A 21,493-nucleotide genomic window follows, 5' to 3' on the forward strand; every position below is an offset into this window, starting at 1 on the left:
TCTACTGGTTTACAAAATCTATAAGGAGGCTGAAATACCTGGCTCACTGCGTAGATCCAATAAGGTAATGATATTGTGTCTCTCGAAGGTTAAGAAATACCCTCTCAACTGTTGCATTTCTCTTATAAATGTATATTTGAAAATCCTTTCAAAAATACTGACCACATGATTGAAAAAAGTACTTTTCTCTTTAATACATGAATCACAGGTGGGTTTGTGATACGGTATGTATCCAAGAACCATATGCATACTCTGATGCATGTATTATGACTCAGTAAGGATCAGCAGGACAAAGCATTGATCCACTTGTTGGAGGTGGAGAAGGATTTTGACATAGTTGAGTGAAGGATACTTTTTCTACACCCTTGATAGGACAAGTCTTAGTCAAGACTATGTACGATGACTATATTGTGATGCGACCGCGCATGCTAATTGTGGGGGACATTTATTGTACTTCGTTCAGATACACCATGGCATTTGACAGAGTTGCTCTCCATCTGTTCCTGTATTCCCTAGAGCATCTTTCGTAGGCAGTTGGGAAATTGCTGGTGTAGAGACCTCCGGCGGCTCTATTATGGCCCAGCACTAGTAGTAAAACATGTGTTGGCTGGCCTAATTGCTTAAATAAAAACAAATACTGGCAATAATTATTTTGTATCTTGTTCATATCGAATGATATTCATCTAATTGAAAAACATATAGCATTGTCAAACTGTCTACCCTACATATCTATGCCTGTTCTTGTATTTATGCGCTCTAGGGGTTTCACCTACTCCTTGGGGAAGATATTCACATCCTAAATGTTAGCTATTTCAAGATATCGCAGTCCCCAGCATTTTATTCCTCTTTTTCCCCGTATTAGAAACTCATGACAAGGTTATTCTGGAAACTAAGATGAAATCCTTGTATTTCAAAGTTCTACTCTTAAGGTATTGGTCGCCATGATGCTTGAATAGGGTCGGTCTATTGCCCACTGACATGCTGGAGAGGCACTGAACCACATTGTGACATATCACATATTTTATGGCTCTGTAATATGCTTCAACAATTTTGTCGAGATGCGTGGTCAGAATTGACTCAAATACACTTATTACATCTTTCTCCATCCATTCACCCAGCTTTAATTCATGATGTTACAGGTTTAAATGCAAACTTCCACAGAGGGCTGACAAAATGTGTATTCTCAGGCCCTGGAGACATGTTACATTGCCTACAAAAGGCGAATGCTTACCAAACTGGCCAGGATATCATATAACGAGCAAACCACAAATAAGGTGAACAATTGGTTGTGGAGGGCTTTGTAGGTGTGGGCAGGAGCTTGAACTGGCATCTCTTCTGGACGGGGAGCCAGTGGAGGTCTTTCAGGTGCTGGGTGATGTGTATCCTCTTAGTCAGGTTGCGGATTGGTCTAGCTGCTGCGTTCTGGATAGTCTTGAGTCTTTGCTTCAGTATGGTTGAGGTGCCTGGCATAGAGTGTGCTGCTGTAGTCGAGCCGGCTGGTGATGAGGGTCTACGTCATAGTTTTTGTGTGCTTCTGGGTACCTATCTGAAGATTTTGCTGAGCAAGCAGTTCATGTGGAAGCCGGCTGAAGCGACGGCAGTGACCTGATGTTTCATGGTCAGTTCGCTGTCCAGTATGATGCCAAGGTTGCAGCCGTTGTCTTTCAGCGTGGCGGTAGGTCCGAGCTCAGCTGGCTACCAGGAGTTGTTCCAAAGGACGGTGTGTCTGCCGAAGATCAGAGCTCCCCTTTTGTCCGTGTTGAGTTTCAGGCAGTTGTCTTTCATCTATGTTGAGACATTCTTTGTGCAGTTGTGGAACTTGGTCTTCATCAAGGTGGGGTTCGCTGAGAGTGAGAGGACGAGCTGAGTGTTGTCGGCATAGGAGATGTTGATCTCATGCTATCTGACGATGTCTACGAGTGATGTCTTGTAGATGTTGAAGAGGGTAGTGCTGAGGGATGAGCCTTGAGGAACCCCGCAGATGGTGTGCTTGGGTTGCGAACTGAAGGGAGGGAGGCAAACTCTCTGGGTGCGTCCCGTGAGGAAGGATGCCATCCATCTGAGCCCTTTTTCCTGTGATTCCAATCTGGCGTAGTCAATCAGTGTGTGGTGGGAGACGGTTTTGAAAGTTGCAGAGAGATATCGGAGGCTGGGGGGGGCTGATTCTCTTCTGTCAAGTAATGCTTGAATGTCATCTGTTGCTGCAGTCCGGGCTGTCTCTGTCCTGTGGTTGGCTCTGAAATTCAATTGGGGTGGATCCAGCAGTTTGTTTTTTTCCAGATGATTGGTGAGTTGGAGGTTGATGGCCTTCTCCAGGACAGGTGAGGAATGGGAGGAGGGAGATGGGATGGTAGTTCTGGGGCTCTTTGGAGTCTATTGAAGGTTTCTTGAGGAGGGATCTGTATTATGTTTCTCCTTTTTTTACTCCTGAATATTTCCCTTTATCTCCCGTTCCATGTATCCCTCCCCGTTCCCCATCCCCCTTCCCCGCTCTTTTATTAGTTGATTGGAATGTTTGATATGATACTCTGTGCTACAATTGTACTTTGCTATTTTACTTTTTTCTGTTCATAATTGCTGTTAAAAAAGGGAGTGCTCACAATACAGAAAGAAGCTAGTATTTGCTTGAGCAAAGCTGAAATTGGTGGGTGGGTGCCACCTACGAAGTCTGAAGAGCAGCTTTCAACCAATGTTTTGTAGAGGACGATGGATGTAAATCATGTCCATTAATCTGTAAATTATTAGAAGTCTTTCCCAAGTTCTTTCCCAAGTTCCTAATGCAACTTGTCGAATCTGTGGGATCATCTTCCTAGGTCGGTATTTTTAACAAGTGATTATCCAAAGAGAATGCTTTTATTAGGTAGGTAAATACATAATATGGGTATACCAGCTTCCAGAGCCACATAGGTCATTTCTTTAGCCAGTGTAAAGAAGAGATGTATGAAGTTTTGAAAGCTAGTGAAGAAAACCAATTATCAAATTAATAAAGGTAACATCTGTGCGAAATAACTATTTTTTTCTTTTCTGAAAACCAAACTGATAGCTGAATGAGGCACCATTCCCTCTTCTTTTCTAAACATAACCTTTATGAACTTCATCTGATTATATCGCTAATTCGCAATACTTTACTAATTTTTAAAATAAAAAATACAACTCTATCCAATGATTTTTGGACAGCAATTTCCTTTTATTATAAAAATTTGTCTGGGGTTGAACTGGCAGATCTTTGTATTTCTACCGCTGTTTGAAATTAATTTATTCAAAATCTCTATTTATGCAATTTAGTAATCTGGAATATGTGGTATTTCTTATTTAATCTATGAGAGCATTCTATTTTATCCATTGATTGCCTTTAATTCTTCATATTTTTCTTGAAGCTCTACTCAGTACTGTTCATGCTTTTCAAAAGTTGTCAAAATGTTTTTTTTTTTTTTACAGGATATGATAAATTGTATAGGCGGGTTGAATGTGCTGTTTCCACTGCTGGAACAGATCAGCAGTCTCAATGGACATGCTCCTGAGAAAATGGATGGTGACCTTGCAGTGGCTGATGTAACGACACCAGTCGAAGGAGACTGGGTTTTGCTTTCTTCACCAAAGGCTTCAGGTATGATTTAGTTGGTAGACAAACAAAATTAACTGGGTTTTAAAGACCTTTAGGAAGTCTCCAATGTTCAAAACCACATTGGAATGTGACATTGCCCTCTTTTTAGGTCTCGTGGCGTTACCGCGCGAAAGCGCAGTCTCACCAGAGACCTATTGTTACCGACGCAGCTTTCCGGGAGACAGGACCTGGCCACGCGCATGGCGATCAGAGCGGGCCACGCGCTCGCGAACGCGCTCGCTTTGGCCATCTACTGCCTCCTGGGAAGGTCCAACACACACGCATGCGCACACACAGAGATACACACACGAGCGCCCATGCACGCATGCATGCATACATACAGAAATACACACCCCCCGCACACATACACAGACGCGCGTGCACCGAGCCCCCCCGCCGTTGCATACATACACACAAGTGCACCGAGCCCCCCGTCGCACACATACACACATGTGCGCACACACACACACGAGTGCACCAAGACCCCCTCTCCCCTCCCCCTCCTACCTCCTACAACTAAAACCCACTTACCACCACTCCAAATTTCATCCACCACCGTGGGGCTCTCCCTCGGGCATGGGAGCCCCGCGTCACCACAGCTCCTCTTCTGGCTAGTCACTCCGTGGGCGCGAGCTTCCAGCAGGAAACGGAAGTCCCGCCCCACGGTAGTTTTCGTCTCACGCAGTTCTTCGTTTTTTTCTCATCTTGCACTTGTTAGGGCTCGCTGCGATGGTGTCTCGTTTGACTTTCAGGCAAAAAAGAACTGCTTTAAAACTCCTTCAGCCGCTATGGAAAGAGAACAGCACTCGCAGGGGCAGTTTTTATTACCAGCGCAACAAACGCGTTTGGAAGACTCCTTCAGTAAGGAAGCTGTATGAGAAAATGATTTCTTCTTTTAAAATAGAGATGTAATCACAACGTTGTTGCCGATACTCGGCTTGATGAGTATTCTATGTAAAAGCTTATGGCAGAGGAAGTCAAGTATAGCGGGTGCTAATTTACGGCTTACCATGCATGTACAATTGTGAATACCTGCCAGTATCTCAACATAATTGAATATCTTATAATAAGTTATTATATTGTGTTCCCTATCTAAGTATTATGCAGGTATAATGCCTGATCTTATGAAATAACGATTGGAGAATTCTGCGCTGCATGGGCAGAATAGCTGAATGTGCCGATATATGGCAGAATAAGTCTGGAATATGCCGATACATGGCGGGAATAGTTATAACAAAATTAATTGTACATTAAACATTCAATTATACCATGTCATATGGGAATTGGTTTTGTTTCCAATATGATGTATACATTTGTAATATCAGAGACAAGTACATGAACACCAGTATTATAGCGCTCGCTATACAGCATTATGGGATTGGTCCGTTTTCAGTGTTGTTGTCGATAAGGAATGGCATTTAAAATGGTGCTTCTCAGTGTGGTGTGTAAACACTGAAGAAAGAGTCTTTCGAAACGCGTTTGTTGCGCTGGCAATAAAAACATCTGTAAACTGCCCCCTCGTGTGCTGTTCTCTTTCCATAGGGCTGAAGGAGTTTTGGAAAGTGTATATATATATATATATATCAAATCTTCAATCAGCACACTCCTGCAATGAAGACACGGACCCAAATATTTCAACCTCTCAGGGAACGCGTTTCGAGCAACTAGTGCTCTTGATCACACACCATACACCTGGTCAGCAAACATTTTTATACACTTTTTTTTGGCTACGTGATGCTCCACCTTCATTGTGAATCACATGGTGTATAAACATAAAAAACATACTATCGATGTTTTACATAAGTGCACACCAAAATTTAAATAAAACTTGAAAGGCACTGAAAACAATATAACTGCATGAATGCATAAACCATTGCTATTACATGTTCTGCTCCAGATTTCTAAAGTCATGACAAATAACATTGTTGGAGCAATACTCCAACCAAAATTAGAAAGAAAGTATAAACATGTAGAAAAATATATATATATATATTTATATACAAATTTCCTATATACACTAATTTACATATAATCTATCTATATACATCGATATTTACAACTTTCAAATCTCATGACTTGGTACCCCAGTACCTGATAATGTGTAAACTGGATTTCAGAATTCATATGAGAGAATTATACTTTCTAATGGACTAAATCAATACATGCTCCCAGTGCCCATAATATTAAAACAAACCCTCAGTGATTACTGCGGTGAAAATAATTAAGTGATAATATTTAAACAGTGAAAACAAAAAAAAACGTATTGTTGATGACAAAAAATAAACTATCAACAATATATACATAAAGTTCGGATGAGAGTCTAACAAGTACAAAGCTTAGTATCATTTATCATAATCTGTTAGGATCAAATTTCTAAATTGTTCCAAACAGGGTGCATATATATATATATATATATATATACACATCATGCACAGTCCAAAGGATAGGGCACTGGTTATTGCACAAAGCTCAGGTGTATACTTAGATTTCCACCTCACACATAGGCAAACCCACTTATGTCTTCGGGAATGATCTCCGCCCGCTGCCCCACTACATATACATTCCTGACTGGCTAGTAAGGGGCACCAACACTAGCAGTGAGATAAGGATCTTTAGCTTCTTGCCATACACACTACCCAGAGTGTCAAACATTTGACCCCTCCTTTTTCAGAAATGCACACAGAATGAGAGACGAATGAGACAGAGTGACATTATGCAGTGGCAGCCTCTATGCTATCATATTTTGATTTCTCATAAAAATCACAACAATAAAAAAATTGGCTGCAGATAATGCTACAACTAATACAGTATAGGAAAAGGAAATAGTGATTAATCTACTTTAAGTTCAATCTGCTTATTTAAAAAACGTTAAATGTAAGGTCTATTTTACAAGGAATATATTAAGTTTAAGAGAACTTGGAGGTAGCTATAGTGCATTACCCTATCAAAAGCATTTTCAACATTTCCAGGCGCATATACCACATGTGGATTATTTTAAGAAAGACAAATATTTTTATTTACTGCTCAGTCAGTAGGTGCACCCAAACATGAGTCTAGCAAAAACATCACATCGGTATTTAATCCCTTTCTTTGCCATGGGGCAAGCCAGATTAACTCACTTGAACTCCACACTCAATAACCTTGGTTGTACTAAAGGCCACAGGAGCAAAGAAAATCCTTCAACCATGCCCTGGGGCCAGACACCACTCCACCCACTCGGAGTGCTGAAGTGCCTTTAGATGCTTCTCTAAAAGTTCCCTTGTACTTATGTACTTATGTTTTAAAACCCAAAACATAGATAGAAGGCATTGTCATTTCCATAATACCTCCCAAGGCTGCGATTCCTGGACGCAGTGACCTTTTCAGTTTGTGAAGGGAAGTTGCACTGAAGCACAGGGGTAGGGCTATCTTTTGGCACAGCTGACAACTATTGTCACTATCCCAAATATGCACACAGTTTTTTAAACTCCCTTCTAACGGCACTCCATAATTATGGCGTGCTTCTGTAGTAGGGGATCTCGGTGTATAGTCATAATCTAGTGAATAGTCCCGCCCATGTGCGTGGACCCCGGCAATCAAAAATAATCTCTTAAGTTGTCAAAATAATGCAGAAACTGCAAAGACACTTAAGAGATAATTTAAAGACAAATAATGCAGCCTATATCCACAGGCTTCACTGTCCAGTACTTCAACTAGAAATTCCACCAAAATTCACCACACACAGTACAGCCTGCTAGTTTCTACCATAGAGAAACCTGCCTCCCCCAGTCAAAGACTCAGGAATGATAGAGAGGAAGGCAGGGACAGACAAGCCCCATAGGCTGCCATTATGTGGCTTAAATAGGATACTGTGCCTTTAAGAGAACTTTCCAGAACTTCTCCCAGTATCCCAGAATGCATAGCAGGTCCCTCTTACTTCAGTTCTTTTTTCCGGCTCCTGCTTACAGGACCCTGGCATTGAGCTCTCCCTTTCTCAAGGGTTTATTGGAATTGTTTTTGCACTTTTGAATTTTAAAAGTGTTACAGTTTATTTCTTGGTGCTCTCCTCTCCCTTTTGTGCTGTTTTTAGGTGTTTTGGGGCTCCAAAATGCCTGCCCTTTTTGTGAAGTGCCCAGCATGTGAGAGGAAGAAGGCCAAGAGTGATCCCCATGAGGTCTGCATCGTGTGCCTTCCGGAAGATCATGTCCCTGAGGAGTGTGTAATCTGCCAGCAGCTTTCTGCTCGGACCTTGAGGGACAGATTGAAGATCAGGCTGGCTGGCCTGGAGGATAGGCGTCTGCGGGCTGCAGGTGGGTCTAGGCAGCCTGGGAAGGTTCCCTCTGCCTCTGCTGAGGCCCCCGGGGGGCTCCCCGGGGGCAGGATGTCCAGCAATCGGTCCCATTCTCCGTCGACGTCGATGGCATCGACGACGGCGTCGAGAGGGATGACGACGGCGTGCTCCCCTTCTCCCCGGGGCTCCGGGTCGAGATGGCGTGATGGCTCGACGGCGAAGGAGAAGCCGACGTCGAAGCCGCCGTCGACGTCATCGTCGTCGTCGACGTCGAGATCTTCCTACCGTCGACGAAGGCACAGTGACGTGTATCGACGCTCGCCGTCGAAGCGGCGCCGTCGAGGCGACACCGTCGGTCGTCGTCGAGGCGACACCGTCGATCGCCGTTGAGGCGACACCGCCGATCGACGTCGAGGGGCTCCTCGACGTTGGGATCATCAAGACGGCGGCGCTCGTCGTCGAGGGCGGGCCGCCCGACGTCGAGAGGACGACGGGAGAGGTCGCGAAAGAGGAGGTCGACGTCGAGGAGTCGGCGTTCGACGCCGAGGAGAAGAGGGTCGACGCCGAGGAGACGGCGTTCGACGCGGAGTCCAGGAGACGTCATTCGACGCCGGAGAAGCGTCGTTCTGCGTCCAGCAGACAGCGGTCAGCGTCTAGGAGTAGGTCACCCTCTCCAAAACGGCGGAAAAGGGACTCTAGTCCCAGGAGTCACGCTGCGTCCAGTGGAGGTCGCAAGAGGAAGAGGTCGCCTGCTGATGGGGATGGCTCTCCGCACCCCTCGCCTAAGGGATCACCGGGCTCGGTGTACGAGGAAGTGTACACTCCGTTTTGGCCCAGGACTCCTACTCCTCCCCCCGTGCCTAAGGAGGACCCTCCACCCAAACCACCGCTGCCTTCAGGAGATCCCTCTCCACCTCCGATCCCTCCGCATGGGCCCACACCGCAGCCGAAGGTGCCTCCGCCGAGGTCCACTTCCCTGCCGTCCCTGCCTGTTCCTCCTAAGGGGACTCCGAAACCAAAACCCCGGGAGGAACCGAAGAAACCCCGTGATGAACCACGGAAGACCCCCCCACGTAAACCGAAGGAGCGCCCACGAGCTGGCAGGTCTCGCTCTCGCTCTGGGCGGAAGGAGAGATCGCGGCACAGATCATCCACGCGATCGCGGCACCGCCATAGGAGGCACGCATCGCACTCACACACGAGGTCCTCAGGGACCAGGGATTATTCACCTACCCTATCGGGGTCACCGGACACCAGAGTGTCCCCGATAGATGACCTGGTTGCCTTTCAGGACGTCCTGGTGAGGGGCGCGGCGAACCTAGGCATATTCCTGACAGTGCCTACGCCGAAGACATCGGTCATTTTCGAGACTCTACATCAGAAGCATCTGTCTCGTCCTCTCCTGCCCCTGGTGCCGGGCCTGGAAGAACCGGCTATGGCTCTGTTTCTCACCCCGGCGGTGACGAGGGCGGCTCCGTCGAGATTACTAAAGAAGTACCGGGCTCCCGACTCGGATCCGGCCTTTTTGAGAGCTGAGCCCCCGCCTGACTCCGTCATCGTCACGGCGGCCCGCAAGCAGCATGCCACCACCCCGACCTCCACGGTCTCCCCGGACAAGGAATCTCGGTGGATGGATTCGGCGGGGAGAAAAGTCTGTGGAACTTCCGCTACCTCCATGAAGGCGGCAAGTGCCACGGCTTTGTTGGGACGCTACGACCGCGCCCTCTGGGACTCCCTTGAGCGCTTTGCGGAGCATTTGCCCCGGGAGCAGCGTGAAGACTTCATGGAAGTCCTGAGTGAGGGGATGCTGGTGGCCAACCAGATAATCAGCGCGGCTGCGGACTCTTCCCTGTTGGCGGCTCACGGATTTTGCCACGGGATCAACCAACGGCGCCACCCTTGGCTCCGGCTTACGTCCCTGAAACCGGACGCACAGCAGAGGGTGGCCAATCTACCGTTCTCCGGTGAGACCCTCTTCGGGAAGCATGCGGATGATGAAATGGCCCGCATGAAGGCGGAGGCAGAAACGCTGACGGCTGTGGGCCTGGAGAAGCCCAAAGAGACCAAGAAGCAGTACCGCCCCTTCCAACGGCGGTTCGGCGGACAAGGCCGTGGACGAGGACAGGCTTCGGGGCACTCACAACAGCAGCAGCCGTTCCGTAAGCCGTTCCAGAAGTGGCAGAAGGGCAGGGGAGGCCAGCAGTCGGCTCCAGCGCCCAAGGGCCAGGCGGGGTCTAGGCCCTAGGAACTTACTTCCCCCGGATCCGTTACCCACTCCGGTAGGGGGAAGCATACAACTTTTTCTGGCAGAGTGGAGAAAAATTACTCAGGACAAGTGGGTGCTGAATATTGTTTGCAATGGATACAGTCTTCGGTTCACCAGCCCTCCTCCGGCCATTCCCCCGGTCGGCTCGCAGTTTCAGCTGCGCGAGCTTCAGGCGGAAGCGGATGTCCTGTTGAGGAAAAGGGCGATAGAAGACGTACCTCTGTCTCAGAGAGGAAGAGGTCTGTACTCCCGGTTCTTTCTGGTTCGCAAGAAGGACAAGAACGAGTTCAGGCCCATTCTGGATTTGCGACAGGCAAACAAATGGATTCGCAGAGAAAAGTTCCGCATGCTGTCGTTGCATCAGATTTATCCTCAGTTGCAACAGGGAGACTGGCTTTGCGCTATAGACCTACAGGATGCTTACTTCCATGTGCCCATTGCACACAAACACAGGAAGTTCCTGCGGTTCCAAGTCGGCACCAATCATTATCAATACACAGTACTCCCATTCGGACTGAAGTCTGCGCCGAGAACATTCTCGAAGTGCATGGCGGTGGTAGCAGCACACCTGAGGAAGAACAAGGTGTTCGTCTACCCTTACCTGGACGATTGGTTGATCAAGGCATCCTCCTTCTCGGAAGCACGAGCACACTTCCAGAAGACGTGCGTTCTCCTGAACAAGCTGGGGCTGCACATCAACATGGCCAAGTCTGTCCCGACTCCGGTCCAATGCATACAGTACTTGGGGGCCTCCATCAATACGCTGTCAGCAAGCGTGTCTCCTTCGGAAGAGCGACGATTATCACTCCTTCGGAAGGCTCAGGCTCTTATGACGACTCCATCTACAACAGTGAGGACGGTGTCTTCTCTACTGGGATCGATGGCCTCTTGTATCTTCCTGACGCCACACGCACGGCTGCACATGAGACCGTTGCAGGAGTGCTTGGAGAACCAGTGGGATCAGAGGAAAGGATCTTGGGACGACAAGATTCGACTGTCGCTGCATGCGCTTCAGTCTCTGAAGTGGTGGTGTTCGGCGGAGAATCTCCTCAGAGGGGTTCCCTTTCACAAGGACATTCCCATGCAGACTGTCGTGACGGATGCGTCTCTTCTGGGATGGGGAGCGCACTCCGGGACTCTACAGATTCAGGGCACGTGGTCACCGATGGAGACCACGTATCACATCAATTTCCTGGAACTCAGGGCTGTTCACTTGGCGCTGAAGGCCTTTCTTCCGTCCTTCCAGACCAACTCTCTGCTTGTACAGACGGACAATACCACCACGATGTATTACCTCAACAAGCAGGGGGGCTCGAGATCGCGCACCCTGTCGCAGGAGGCGCAGACGATCTGGCACTGGCTCCTGGCCAGAGGACTGACGATAACGGCCACCCATCTACCAGGTGTGCAGAATGTTCAGGCAGACGCACTGAGCAGACAGCTGCAGGAAAACCACGAATGGGTCATAAACGACCAAGTACTAGGAGAAGTCTTCGCAAGGTGGGGAACTCCAGACGTAGATTTGTTCGCCACCGCCGAAAACAGCAAGTGCAGAGACTTCGCCTCCAGATACTTCCAGCAAGGGACTCTGGGGAATGCGTTATGGATCAACTGGACGAACAACTTTCTGTACGCCTTTCCTCCCATTCCCCTGATTCCGGCGGTGCTCATCAAGCTGGACCGGTCCAGAGCTCGGATGATACTCATCGCCCCGGAGTGGCCCAGGCAGTGGTGGTTCACGGACCTACTTCACCGGTCTCTCCTTCCTCACATTCGGTTGCCGTGCAGGCCGGACCTTCTCACGAAGTTCGGGGGACGGATGTTACACACCAACCTCTCGTCTTTGAGTTTGGCGGCATGGCTCCTGAGATAGTGCAATATGGCCATCTGAATCTGCCCGATGATTGCATGGACATACTGAAGGAGTCTAAGAGACCTTCCACTCGGACTTCATATGCTTACAAGTGGAAGAGGTTTTGTATCTGGTGCCAGTCTAAGAACCATGATCCTACGACCTGCAAGGAAGATGTCATCCTTCCTTACCTTTTACATTTGGCGCAGTCTGGCCTTAATGTCCATTCCATTAAGGTTCATCTTGCTGCATTGACTGCCTACAGGAAATGCCCTTCACAGACTTCCTTTTTCCAGATCCCTGTGATCAAAGACTTTCTGGAAGGCTTGAAGAAAGTATTCCCTCCTGTCAGGCTTCCCTCGCCTTCATGGGAATTGAATGTGGTGCTGTCCAGATTGATGAAGGAGCCTTTTGAACCTATTCATAAGGCTTCGTTGCAGCACCTGTCCTGGAAGGCGGCGTTCCTCGTGGCCATTACATCGGCCCGCAGGGTGAGTGACATTCAGGCGTTGTGTTGTAATGAACCTTATACTGTATTTCATGCTGCTAAGGTTGTTATGCGTACTCACCCTAAATTTCTTCCCAAGGTTATTTCTGATTTTCATGTCAACCAGACTATAACTTTGCCTACGTTTTTTCAGAACCCTTCATCCCCAGCGGAGAGGTCTCTCCATTCCCTGGATGTTAGGAGGGTGTTGAAATTTTATCTGGATAAAACCAAGGATATTCGTAGGTCTGACCAGTTGTTTATCAATTATGGGTCGGTCAGGACGGGTCTTGCGACCTCGAAGCAGTCCATCTCTAGGTGGATTGTGTCCTGCATACAATTGTGTTACCAAAAGGCTAATAAGACCTTAGGAGGTAAGCCTAAGGCTCATTCCACCAGGGGCAAAGCTGCCACGACGGCTCTGCTCCGTAACGTGCCGATTGCTGAAATCTGCAAGGCAGCCACTTGGAAGTCGGTTCATACCTTTGCTAAGCATTACTGCCTGGACACTGACGCCAGGGCAGACGCTCAGGTTGGCCAGGCTTCGCTGCGGAATTTGTTCGCACAGTAGTAGCGTTATGTATGTATTCTCCACCGCCGCTTTGGTGTGGGGATGGGCTTGCCATTCTATTCACTAGATTATGACTATACACAGAGATCCCCTACTACAGAAGGAGTAGTTTCTGTCCTGTAACTCCAGTTCTGTAGTAGGGGTATCTCTGTTATAGTCATAAGCGCCCGCCCTCCTCCCCGGTGGAGATTTTTTCATCATACAAGAATGCGACAGGTCTGGCGTGCTTCGCCTTCAAAAAGAACTGAAGTAAGAGGGACCTGCTATGCATTCTGGGATACTGGGAGAAGTTCTGGAAAGTTCTCTTAAAGGCACAGTATCCTATTTAAGCCACATAATGGCAGCCTATGGGGCTTGTCTGTCCCTGCCTTCCTCTCTATCATTCCTGAGTCTTTGACTGGGGGAGGCAGGTTTCTCTATGGTAGAAACTAGCAGGCTGTACTGTGTGTGGAGAATTTTGGTGGAATTTCTAGTTGAAGTACTGGACAGTGTAGCCTGTGGATATAGGCTGCATTATTTGTCTTTAAATTATCTCTTAAGTGTCTTTGCAGTTTCTGCATTATTTTGACAACTTAAGAGATTATTTTTGATTGCCGGGGTCCACGCACATGGGCGGGACTATTCACTAGATTATGACTATAACAGAGATACCCCTACTACAGAACTGGAGTTACAGGACAGAAACTACTCCTTTTGTTGCAATTGGTGTTGCAATATTAAGCAATGCCAATAGCTCAAATGCTTGTTTAGATGGCATTCAAAAATGTTTTTTCAATGAATAAATTGTCTGGATGTAATGTTGCTTCCACTTCATGCAAGGAGACCTCGTGAATGTGGGTGTTATTTTCCACCGTGATGAAGTTTGACTACAACATCTTCCAGCGCCCGAGGAAGTACAAAGTAACAATTAATAACAGCCAATCAACACCTATCTGTCCACTGATACTAATGGAATGCCCAAATCCACCCTATTCCTTTGACCCTTATCTGTTACTTCAACCTCAACCGCCTAGTATGGCATTCTTTTATAGCGAGTCATAATTTCCACATGGTTGAAACTTATCTAAATGTATACGCTAATTGATCTAAATATAACTATAACTGGCCCTGTTCTGCCAGTACCTCCAGAGGGGCTTATAACACTTGGAGTTATTGGTTTCTCATAACTGATAATATAGACATTCTTTTGTCTTTCCGCTGTCCCTCTTTCTCTTTGGGGCTCTTTAGAGCTACAGCAGTTATCATAGATATTATTCTTTGGAGACATGCTTACTTTACAAGAGTGCTCACCTGTTTTGCGATTGCAGTTTGATGTGGACTATCTACCCATTTGGGGTTTAGGTGGGAAGTTTTACATTGGTACTTAATAAATAGTTATTCTTAGGTAATTATCCAGCATGTTCAACCAATGTTGTTAGGCTTCCTAGGTTGTATCTACTGTGGTGGAATTGTCTGCATATTGAAACAGTATAATGACCATACTGCCACTCCTGGGTGGATACTGATTCGCTGCATGAACATTTTCTTGGATGTCATCTGAAAACAGGTTAAAAACAGTTGTGGTTAAGAAGGGCCCCTGTTTTTATTCAGGGGTTTTGACTCGGTCTAGGTGATCAGTCATTTCTTCCTCCTATATCCCAGATACAGGAGGGAAATCATTTTGAGCAGGGCTTCTTTCTAGCTTTGTTCACATCGGTTCTCCATTTATCTTATCAAAATGCCCGAAAATCAATGTGTGCCTCAGCAGATTGTTCCTAGATATTACACAAATCTATTTAACAGATGATAAAGATGCATAGTCTACTTTCATGCTAGGAATACATTATGGTTACACCCTTTTAATTGAGTTTCCCTCATTTCACCATTTTCATAGAATGTGTTTAGAGAACATGTACACAGTCAAGCCATTCTCCTGGGCCTCTCTGACTCAAGGTGTCAAATGGGAAAACCTTGTGCAAGTATTGCTTCTGTCCTTCGGTTCACAGGAACCAGGGACTTCTGCAAGCTCACAAATTAGCCAAATATTCCTTCTGGCTTGATTTTCAAATGTACGATGATGAAGAATCAAGGTTTTCTCTTGCAGAATGGCATGGAGGTAGAACACTTATTTCAGGGACAGTAAATATTATGTCCAAGCAGATGTAATCTTTTAAGAAAATACTTTATATTTAGGTATCATCAATTCTTTAGCATGTTTCTTGTTCTGCACCTTTAAAATGTAATACTAGTTTAATCACATGACGGTAGTCAAACACAGAGCCTTCGTTAATTCTTATCACTCAACAGTTCATGTACTTGATCCAGTTATTGGTGTTCAAAGTAAATACAACTCTGTACCAGCTGTGTGCAGCGAATGTGATGATCAGCATCGCTATGGTAAGCCAGTGACTGGACAGTTTCTTGACCTTCAGGCGAAGGAAGAAGTGGCAACCACAGTTAGGTTACCTGAAGGCAAGCAGCGGTGGGCGAAGCACACAGACCTTCATGTTCTAGTGGCCATTTTACAACCATGATGCAGCAGTGTTGAAACTAGGCACTCATGCCTCATGTGACATAAGTGGGAAAGCAAACAGGTTCTCATGGGAGCTTTTGCCGAGGATGGCATTAGAAATCACAGAGCAGACTGGGCAGGGGAGGAGGTGAAAAAGCAGCAGTCTTTTCCTCACTTTTGTGGGTATAGTCCTTAACCTTCAAAAGGAGACAGCCAAATGTTCTACCTTTGATCTTAACCTTCCTCCATAAAGGTGTTTGTAACTCCTTGAAATTGAACATGAGCACTGGATAAGCCGAAGGGTTGTGTTCTATTATGTACTGTGGCAGTTGGCATGTTACCAAATGTCTGAGTTCAAAGATGGCCCCAACGTTTCAGGGGGAAGCTAAGTTTGCATTTCCCTTTCAAGAGGACCACCACACAGTAACTAACCACAGGGGAGCTGTCATCTCTAGCTGATGATGTGCTCTTTCTGTACTCTTTGCTTCTTGGACAAAACAAGAAATACGATATGGGGGATTGGAGGGTAGGCCATCCCTTTCTGTAAGATAGTCTGGCTGTGCACTTGGCCACTCTCATTCAGGTGGTGCTGTTGGTAGGCCACCGGCTAACCTGCTTGAATTGGCTTGATCGCTTGAGCACAAAATTATAATTTTTTTCTCCATTCATTTGATGTGAATTCAAAACCAGAAGCATGCACTTCGCTTTACAGTGAATTCTACAGGGAAATGGTACTCAATAATGACTGTCATCCAAAAAAATCAGTTCCTACATGAAGACATCCCTCTATGGAGCTGCAAGGATAACATTAGGATCTAGAAGGTATAATTACAGCACTCTGGTCCTAATCTCCCTCAGAGGGCTCCCTATCAAAGCAAGAAACATATTCAAGTTGACATGCATAGTGCACAAATGCCCACGCTCTTGGTCGCCCCAGTACCTGGCACACAACCTGGCCATATCTTAAGAAACTTGCATTTTTCAAAGCTCAAACAGCCTCCTCCTGGAAACTCAGATTTTCTAGGAAAAAAACATTCCAGCAAGCTTTTCATGGAGCACACCCAGTTCTACTCTGCTCCTAGATTTAAAAAAGGAACTGAATGACCTGTCCCTGCAACATCACTGTCAACTTCGATGCTCTGTGTAAATATGACTTCTGATGCTGCCCTATTCTATCCACCTTCTGATGACAGATAGCATCTGTGGACTCTTGAGACCATTACAGTGATCTAATGCAAAGACATTTTCTCTTTAATGATGCATTATTTTTCAATTCGCTAGTATTCACTGTAACTATGCAGTATAAGGTATAGACATTGCTTTTTTGCTCACTGTTGTTTTCTGTTAACTACTGGGGTTTCTCTTAATAAATAAATAACTAGAACAATGCAGATGCGTGACATGAAGGGAGAATAGGGAGATAGCAGCACTTGCTGCTACTAAACCATGCTTAGCACCGTCCACCCTTTTGGTCTACACACATCCAGGAAGGCACCCCAACCTAGAGTCACCACTCCCCATAAGCAAGCACTTTCATGGACCGTTATGACATACTACTCAGAATGACAAGGTACGGCCAGAAAGCCATATCCCCACTGAGATGCTGTTGGAAAAGCCTGTACTCCACTTTAATATTCAGCTGCAACTAGCTCTCATTATCATTTCCAGACCATGGGGCAGTAGCCAACCAGTTAAAAAAATAAAATACCACATCAGGTGAATCCCTATTAACCAACAGTTTAACAGTCAGTTGGTGAGCAATATATCAAAGTCAAGTAAAGCACTTGTGAGTAGACTTGTGACATGGGAACCCTGAACAAGAAAGCATACTGGGCTTCCAAGGATAATAAAATTATGACCAAGTTGTCACAGGGATGCTGCATCAACATTGCAGCCTATCTGCCCCAAATCAGACTTCCAGGGACACGCTTGACCTTGGGAAATCTCCTTCCCCTCATGCAGTAAGCTTTCAAAGTTCTAATGGGAGAATGCAACTTTGTGCCCCTTGGTAAACTCTAATCCTTGCAAGGAAATAGACTACAAAATCAACTGTGAGTTAAGGCTTTTCATGACCACCTGCCATTGCAAAGGGTTTTAGTGCTTGTTGACAGTGATTGTTTTCCCAGACAGATAGGAACAAGACCTCATCAGTGCCAAAATTATTGTGTAATCTTCTTCTCAGTCGTCACCCAGTTCTGCGCTCTTGTTCCTTCATACAAAAATGGCACTGACTTCCTTGTCGGATGCATTTGATTGTGCTAAAAGTGTCCTTGTCTGTTCAGGTGTCTAAATTATAGGGGCTGTACTTAGTAGGCCTTTAGCAGGCTCAAGAAAGCTCTAACATTCCACAGTCTATTTGTTCTCTCTGGGCTGCTTCTTGGACATCCGTGGAGTAGCTGTAATGCCATAACTCTTCACAAAATTCTACTAATAGTCAGTCTTGAAAATCCTGGTCAGGGCCACTCCTGTTTCTAGGTAAGGGATCCCCACTCTCTAATTCTGCTTGGACTGGATCTTTCATCAACCTACCTGTTTAAGGTATGCTACAAACTCTGACTGTCGTACACCTACTTCTATTGATTGTTTGCTTCACCCTCTACTGTGCATGCGAAACCCTTCTTCCGATGACATTGTGTCCCTTAATAGATAACAAAAAATCCTCTGCCCTGCAAGATCCACATCAAACACTGAAAGGTGAAGGGGCATGTTTAAGCCCATATGACATCATCCAGAACTTCTCCTTGGGGTTTTAAAGCTGTATTCTCCTTTGCTTTTGAATTAAGAGGAATTTGCCAGTAGGCACTGATCAGGTCAAATGTACAAAAAAATCCTGTAGTACCCAGTTTGTCCATAATCTCCTATTCCAGTTGTATTCGGTGGGCATCAGTCTTGGTGACCTCATTGAACCCACAGTGGTCCACACAGTACCACAGCTTTGTTGTACCTTGCTGAGGTAGCAACACCACTGGGGCGACCTATGGACTTAGAGACTTCTTGATGATGTTGTGGCATTTCAGCTTGACCACTTCTGCCTTGATGCTGCCCTGGATCTTATCTGCATCTTGCAGATGCAACTGTTTACAGGTAGATTGTCTTGATTGACAGTCGTGGATGTGCAAACACATCCACGACTGACCTGGAGTGAGTGGGAACAGCCATATAGTCTCATTGCTGTGTAGATATCAGATCTGGAGAGAGATGAACTCTCTCCTTTGAGCTGTCCTTTAGGCCTCTTTTTTGCAAATTGTGGAATGGCACACTGTCCTCCTCATCTATTTCCTTTGGAGTTAGGATTGCGGCCATCTCCATAAAAAGTGAATTTATGACTTCTGATCTACGAGATCTCTCTGGTAATGTTTGCAATTAGTACCGAGGTTACTTATGGGATTGGCCTCACTGGTCTTCTTCAGAACACTAACGTGTCCTCATCATTTGTCATCTTGAGCTCTAAGACGAGCCGGCCTTTGTTATTTAGACCTCTTGACCTTCCTGGTCCCCAATCGCAATTCTCTTCCTTCAGTGTCACTATGTTCATTTACTACACTATCTTGTGCAGAGTCCAAGCACATAATCTACTCTTTCGTTCATGGTAGACCTCTGGCTATCTTCCCAACTCTCCTTCAACAAAAGCGAGCAGGCCACATCACCCACTACAGTCTTGAGAGTTTTATTAACACTCTCGACTAGTCCATTGATCATATGAGGTTGGAAAAGTGTAAGTTAAATTAACCTCATCTTAAGTAGTCTTCATACAGGTTGATCTGAAGTGTGTTCTCCTGTCAGAAACCATCCTTCTGGGAAGTCCAACCTGTGAAAAGACTGTACACTGACCTTTGGCTACTATGCAGCCTGTCATGCTCCTCAATAGACTACTTTTGGATATTTTGTTGCATGATCAATAAATACCAAGATCTCACTGTGGAGGTCCAGGCTTCCAGCTAAGTCAAAACCTATTCTCTAAAATGGCAGTGGCCCTGGGGAAGGCGTTGTCTTTTATCCAGACTTGCAACCCATTTCTAAGTGCTGAAAATAGCAAGTGTTACTGTTACCCAGTTTAATGTCTACCAGTTTCCCGACTTTCAAAAACTATAAGCCTTAGTCGACCTTGCTTAGATTCAGACTTGTGACGTACTAACAAATCCCTAAATAGGTCAATATTGAGTGTTCAAGTTACTGAGTCATCCTGTCTAGATCACATCAACTACTGTGTAAACCTACCTCTGTCTTGAATGTTTCTATTTGTATTTGGCAAAAACAATATCTGTCTCTTACCTTTTACTTGCTTTTTAATGATACACAGTAGGTTTTTTGTTATGAAATACTCTGTGATTGTTCCCATCACAGCGTTACATGTCCACACGCTCACGTTTGCAACTATTACTACTGTTCCTATTTTGCTGGGACTCCATTCTTAGTGACAAACAAAAGTGTCAATGTGACTTCTGTTAAATTTACGCCACACATTCCACACAAACTCTACGGCTACTGATTCCTACCCAACCAGATTACAGTATAACACTTATTATAGGCCACTGCCAAGTCTAATATTCCTTAAAGGCCCTGTGTGAAAAGCTTTGTTTGATCACTTAAATCTGGCAAATGCTCGGATATTTATTTAAGATGTGTTGCATTCAGTCATGAGCTATGTTTTTTTTATTACAGAAGCTCGACTAGAGAAAAACATTGTGGCTACTTTCATTTTGATGATAAAGCACTTCATTCAGAGACACCCTATCAACCAGGAAAATGTTATTCACTCCCACGGAGTTGCTACCCTTGGAGTTTTGTTACAGAAGGTAAGCGGACATCTAGTAGTTGCACTGATGTTAAAGATGTAATCTCTGAGCTGGAGGCTGGTTACGCTGGTGGTTTGTTAGTGATTAGGAATAATTGCTTGAGTGATTGCATCACAACGTGTAGCTGCTCTATTTATTGTTTGGTTGCTCTGGAGAGTATTTTACTAACTCATTACGTGGATCAAGTGAGATTTGGGCAAGAGTAATTGAATGACAAAAGCTTGGTTTCTGGCATGCTTTACAATGTCTTTCTAGAAAAAAAAAACTTGCAGCATTTGAGAATTGGCAGGAAAACAGATTCTATTTTGCTTACACTTTGTGTTACTCCCCAGTGGTGATAGACTGCACATATCGAGAGTGGTAGGATAAGAGGTGACGAAGGGCACAGTGGAGAAAGTTAGCTTTCGTTTCTTTTTGTGGCTATAGAATAATGTCCATTAACCCATCTCACAATCGACCACGAATGTACATATGCCTACATAATGGCTTTTTTCCATTTTTTTTTTACCGGTGGGTAACACTTCCACTCTTGGTGAGATTAGAAAGTGATTTGTTAATGCAGGGATTCGTGCACCATTACAGTGAATGCATTCATAGATCATAAGCTGTGTGCCCACATCCAGCGACTTATGTGGGTCATTGCATTTTTCTTTTCTTTAACAATGCATGGATTGGACACAGCTTTGTTGCTCAGGTAATGTGACTTCCGTATGCCAGCTTGGCTCCAAATCTCATATGTCACTTGAATTATTTTTTAAATCTTTTGTTGAGTTTTTCTTTTCTTGACCGAAAAGAAGGGAAGAAATATACGCAATAACAGAAAAGATCAAAAACAATGTGCAATAATTGCAGACCCTGTTGTTCGTGACTCCGGCCACAGCGGTGTAGCTATGAGTTGTGCAGCCATTGCCGTGGCACAAGGTTCCAGGGTTTTGAGTGTCCCTTCATCGTTTGCAAAGAAGGAGTTAAGGTAAAGAAAAAGGTGATAAATTGAGGAAGGAGTTAAGGACCAAGTGAGAGAGGTGGTAAAGCATGGGTATTCAAAAACTTTCTGTTGAGGGGCAAAATGACAGTCTGGTTTGTGGCTGAGGGCTGCACCGGTAGGGCTGGGGTCAGTGGAGGGGCGGGGTCAGTGGGAGGGCGGGACTAGAGTAAA

General features: G+C 45.5%; 1 protein-coding gene across 2 annotated transcripts in view; it reads left to right on the top strand.

Moving 5' to 3' along the window:
• The window catches only part of NBEAL1 (neurobeachin like 1), a 916,399-nt gene that overhangs the window by 399,734 nt on the left and 495,172 nt on the right, over nt 1-21,493 (top strand). For both annotated transcript variants that reach the window (XM_086955272.1, XM_086955273.1), the window contains 2 exons: nt 3,439-3,607; nt 20,204-20,337. In XM_086955272.1, the coding sequence (XP_086811398.1) occupies nt 3,439-3,607; nt 20,204-20,337 (303 nt within the window). The remainder of the gene's footprint in view (nt 1-3,438; nt 3,608-20,203; nt 20,338-21,493) is intronic.

This window comes from Lissotriton vulgaris, chromosome 2_1 (genome assembly GCF_964263255.1).
Source record: "Lissotriton vulgaris chromosome 2_1, aLisVul1.2, whole genome shotgun sequence".
Lineage (NCBI taxonomy): Eukaryota > Metazoa > Chordata > Amphibia > Caudata > Salamandridae > Lissotriton > Lissotriton vulgaris.